The sequence below is a fragment of the Penaeus japonicus genome, unplaced genomic scaffold (genome assembly GCF_977035675.1).
Source record: "Penaeus japonicus unplaced genomic scaffold, GWHDUDI00000001_assembly GWHDUDI00000030, whole genome shotgun sequence".
Taxonomy (NCBI): Eukaryota; Metazoa; Arthropoda; class Malacostraca; order Decapoda; family Penaeidae; genus Penaeus; species Penaeus japonicus.
This window is the reverse complement of record NW_028234432.1, coordinates 3,261,944-3,266,943: the sequence shown is the minus strand read 5'-3', so window position 1 is coordinate 3,266,943 and position 5,000 is coordinate 3,261,944. Positions and strand designations below refer to the sequence as shown.

Here is a 5,000-nt window from a genome sequence, read left to right as displayed (position 1 = left end):
TGCCCTACGTCATCCGCGGAACATGGTTCAGCTTCGAGAGCGGCAGCAACACCATCACCGACATCGATCAGACGACCATGTCCGGCCACGGGACCTGCGTCGCCTTCAAGGTGTACCGCCACGACTACAAGGCCTTCCTCTTCAAGGACGACGAGTGCTACTACTGCGTCCACTTCAACGTGCGCACCGTTAACGTGCTGGAGAAGAGCGAGAGTGAGTGAGGCGGCTGGACGTCTGGCGCGGGGCTCAGTTCGCGAGTCTTCTTGCTCTTTCGATGCAGTTTGGCTTAGTTTGCTTGTCATTGTTATGGTGGCATTGAGTGTAGATTTAGTGTTCCTTTTGTCGTCATTAACACTGTGCCTTATTGTTCTTATTGCTGGAGGAAAGTGTATTCTTTGCAGGTAGCGGATTGTTTTGAATTTTTTGTTGACTCCATATATTGAATGCGATTCTCGTAATAAATGCAACATTTGCCTGACATTTACAGCGATAGTTAGATCTCTGTGAATAGACTTTTTAGATTTCAGTCATTTTCCCCGTAGCGTGAACAGGTACGGAGGGAATAATAACCCAATCATCTATTTGTTCCAACTGCTGTTATTATTATATTTTTCTTCATCCTCCTCTCCCCCGCCTCTTCATTTCTGCCACGATCCCTTTTGTTAATCATAACGATCATTCCTCTCCACCCCCTTTCCCCCTTTATCCACCATTTCTCCCTATTCACCGCCATCCGTCCCTCCGCATAGCCGGCTGCGTGACGTTCCCGAGAGGCCAGACGCCGTCGCTGGAGGAGGCGTGCAGCGAGATGGACAAGAACCAGGCGCTCATCACGATGTTCAACGAGAACTACGTGCCTAAGAACTGTCGCTCGGCCATCGAGGGCGTGTGGCACTTCGCTTACCAGAACAGATTCAGGTGAGGCTCCGTGTTGTTATTGTTAGTTATTGTTTTATTACTGCTGTTGTTATTGATCTTGTCTTTATGATGTTTTTTTTTCAATGGATAGAGCAAAACTCTTGCTTGTATAGTTTTTTTGTTTTTTTTTATTTCATGCCTTTTTCTGTTTACATTCCAAACTGTTCCTTAACTATTCTATTAAATGGTAGTACACTTCATAACCTGCCGAATCTCGTCATATTTTGTAAAGCTATACAGCACTAGCCCAGAACTGCCTGTTTTATGGTACTTATTCGAAATCGTGAATGCACGAAACTCTGTCTCGTTACTCTAGCTGTGGCGAAACTGGGACCTCTTTTCTCACGCTGTTGTCCATGCTCTTCGCAGTTTCACGGGCGAGTGCAACCACCCCGAGGCCAAGATCCACTCGTGCCAAGAGCCCGGTAACCAGTTCCTCATCGCCAACCAGAAGTTCAACATCACCTTCAAGAAATGCGAAGGAATCAAGGAGTCCTTCGGAGGAAGTAGGAGTCCTTTCTCGGGTTCTTTAGAGGACACACTCACATGCACGTGAACACAAACGCACACGTGACACAAGCACGTCCACGCGGATACCTGAATCAATTATTGTCAATCAGTAACGACTTAAACGTAGAATCATGTACTTTAAAGCAACCAGCTGCTTCTGCAGTTCACGAGCATGAAGCTTACAGATTGCTCAGAGCAGCCATGCATAATTAACATATATATCTTAGACACTTTTTAATATTAAATCTAGTAAAACTACAAATACATTATATATATATATATTCAGTTCTTTATATTTTCATTCATTGCGTTCACCCTCGACACTCCCATAATTCTCACAACAGTAGCCTCGTAACCCAAACCAAGCCCCGCTTTTCTTCATCCTCCGCCCATCCTCTTCGCAGCCAAGGAGTTCTCGTGCCTCGGGGACTGGTTCGTGGGCAAGAACCACTACTTCGCGGTGGCCAACACGAAGGAGTCTCGGAAGGACGAGAAGTACCGCTGCTTCGTGAGGAACAGGGACGACGATATCTACATGGGTCATTCCATCACGCCGGAGTGCTCCGTCCTGAACACGCCCGAGAACAGTCCGTTCAGGTTCCGCATGGATCCAGGTGAGTGGCGGGGTAGGGGGGTAGGGGGGTGGAAGGGTGAGGGAGAGAGGGACTAGAGAGAGAGGAAAGGAGAAGAGAAGAGAAGAGGTAGAGAGAGAGGGGGGAGGAGAAGCGGGGAGAGAGAGAGATGAGAGAAGAGGTAGAGAGTGAAAGAGAAGAAGTAGAGAGAGAGATAGGAGAGGAAAAGAAGAAGAGAGAGGATAGGAGAAGAGTAGAGTAAAAAGTAAAGAAAGAGTGAGAGAGGAGAAGAGGTAAAGACAGACAGACAAAGACAGGAGAGGAAACAAACAGATAGACCAACGTAGACAGTCAAACAGAGAGAGAGAGAGAGAGAGAGAGAGAGAGAGAGAGAGAGAGAGAGATTAGAGACGAGTCGTGTAGAGTAGAACAATTGTAGAACATAGTATGTAATAGAATGTAAACAAAGTAAAGAAAATGCGTCGTAGGATATAGAATTGTCAATCCTTCCCAGATATAATCGAATATTCAAACGCCTTTGTTTTGAAACCGCAATCCTCCCAACAGTGAAGCAAGAGACAGTGAACCCCGGATGCCTCCTGCCGAAGAACTTCAGCGGCGAGTGGGTCAACACCGCCCACACTGAGGCCGACGTCTTCATCAACCAGACCCACATCATCGAGACGACCTACCCCGACGAAGGCCGTTTCAGGAGAACGATTTACGTTTGCCGAGAACAGAGGGACAACCGGTACATGATGGCCAGGCTCAATATTGACGGTTGGTAAGTACGGGGAGAGGGAGGGGGAAGGAGAAAGGAGGGAGGGAAAGAGGGAGGGAGAGAGAGAACATTTCCAATATAATGAACAGTGATCAGTAGAGATCGCACCAAACTTATTGTATTGTAGACATGTAAGGTTCCTCAGAAAAGGCGCAAAATATGACCGCGTTTGGCCCTTTGGGAATTTGGAGAGAACATATATCCATGACGTCAATAACTCACCACTAGCATTAACTAAAGTCAGCCAAGTATTCAGCGTCACCATTTCTTTAAAGAAAAAAATAAATAAGCATCCTTATCTTGAAGAAAACATGTCACAGACTCGCCCCCTTACCGATGTCCAACCAACAGCCAGAAGGACTACGTGTGCTTCGAGTTCGTTCCCCGCCACCACAACGTCATCCGCTTTAGGAAGGGTAGGGAGATGATCAAGGAAGAGTTCTCGACGGTGTGTTCGTACGTGCAGTTTCAGAGCGGCCGGGAGTGGAACTATGACCTGATGTTAGGTGGGTGGAGGAGATCTTGTTGGCATTATTTTTTTAGTATTATTATTTCGATCATTGTGATTGTCTAGTTATTTTTCATGGGGATTGTCAAAGATTGTCTACGTTTTTAAAACCTTTATCATTCCAATCGAAAGATTTTTTGAAATTCACTTGAACAACAACAGTCTGCAGAGATACATATATAGCATTGTTTTGGTAGCTTTTAGCACACTTTACTACAATAAGAGCTGTTAGAAAAGCTTATGTTTGATCATTTTTAATGATGAATGTCGAGTTTTTTTTCGTTCTTTTTGTCGTTTGTCTTTCCACAGAAATGCAGATTGCGGTAACAGCAGGTTAAATTTTGTCTATATGCTAATGCTTTCTATTTTCTTAGGTTTGCAGAGCCATTATTATATAAGGGTTTAGTATGATAATTACAGAGAACTGTGTATGATTAATGGCAGTGATATTTCTGCGCTCTAATTTTATTCTTTGATTAACAAGAGTTTAATCGGTGTTTACTTTATATTTGTTTGTTTTATTTTTGTTTATTTGTTTGTTTGTTTGTTTCTAGTTATTAACTTTTTATGATAATGTACTTCCGTTCCAACTTTCCCTCATCAATAGCATTTCCCCGTAAAAGAGACACAAATATATGATTTTCTTTCCTTACAAAAAACGACCCCTTTACCGCCACCGCAGCCAAGGACCCGGTGGCCGTCAAGTGCCCAGTTGCAGGCAAGTTCAACTTCACGCAAACCGGAGAGCTGAAGTTCGAGACCCGTATCCTTGGGGGCGTGACCAAGAGCCCTTGGGACCACATCTACTGCCGAGAGAACATCTCCGACCTCTCGGTTTGTGACCAGGACCAGAAAGAAATGTGGATCGATGCCCATTACTGTATCAGCGTTGACGCCTACGGCAGACATGTTGATATCTATTGTACGTCACGAGCGTCACTTTATATAGGGATATACTCTTTTGGTGTTTGTCTAATCCTTCCGTCTCCCTTCTGGAATTATGTGCTGTTTGGGGTTTCGCTTGATGCAGGTGCATTTCCTCACAACTCTTTCGTTCTTTTCCTCTCGCCTTAGCTTTTGGCCAAGGCATCTTTATGATTAGCAGCCTTCCTTTTCTCCTCTCTTTTGGCTGCGGTGTTGGGCATCCACTAACACTCTGCCTTGTTGATATCCTCGTCACTCAGTCACTTTCGTTTACGGTTTCAATCAGCTGTTTTTCTCACCTACGGTTGTGGTGTTGTTATCACCTCTTAATTAATATTCGATACACTATCTCCACCTTCGCCTGCTACATGCTTCGGTCTTACTAATCACCATTCACTTTCAGAGGACACCTTTTTCATGGCTGTTGTGTTTCCATTATGTTTTAAATATTTGACGGACTCGTGTTCTTACATTGCTGTTTTTGTTCTCTCCTTCTTTCCACTTCTTTCCCTCCTGTTTACCTTGTTACTTTACGTTTGCTTTTCATTTATTTATTCCCTTCCTCTCTTTCTCTCTCTCTCTCTCTCTCTCTCTCTCTCTCTCTCTCTCTCTCTCTCTCTCTCTCTCTCTCTCTCTCTCTCTCTCTCTCTCTCCTTTCCTCAATCTCTCCCTCTATCTTCCACTCTCTCTTTCCTTCCCTCCCTTCTCCTCCCCTCTCCCTCTATCTCCCTTCTTCCCTCCCACCCTTTCCTCCTTGCTTCTCCTCTCCTCCTCCTCCTCCTCTCCC

General features: G+C 44.9%; 1 protein-coding gene across 1 annotated transcript in view; it reads left to right on the top strand.

Moving 5' to 3' along the window:
- The window catches only part of udt (protein undicht), a 13,756-nt gene that overhangs the window by 4,359 nt on the left and 4,397 nt on the right, over nucleotides 1–5,000 (top strand). The window contains exons 2-8 of the mRNA XM_043018092.2: nucleotides 1–213; nucleotides 750–918; nucleotides 1,288–1,424; nucleotides 1,833–2,042; nucleotides 2,568–2,784; nucleotides 3,133–3,287; nucleotides 3,972–4,211. The exon at nucleotides 1–213 is cut by the window's left edge and continues 21 nt beyond it. Of these exons, the coding sequence (XP_042874026.2) occupies nucleotides 1–213; nucleotides 750–918; nucleotides 1,288–1,424; nucleotides 1,833–2,042; nucleotides 2,568–2,784; nucleotides 3,133–3,287; nucleotides 3,972–4,211 (1,341 nt within the window). The remainder of the gene's footprint in view (nucleotides 214–749; nucleotides 919–1,287; nucleotides 1,425–1,832; nucleotides 2,043–2,567; nucleotides 2,785–3,132; nucleotides 3,288–3,971; nucleotides 4,212–5,000) is intronic.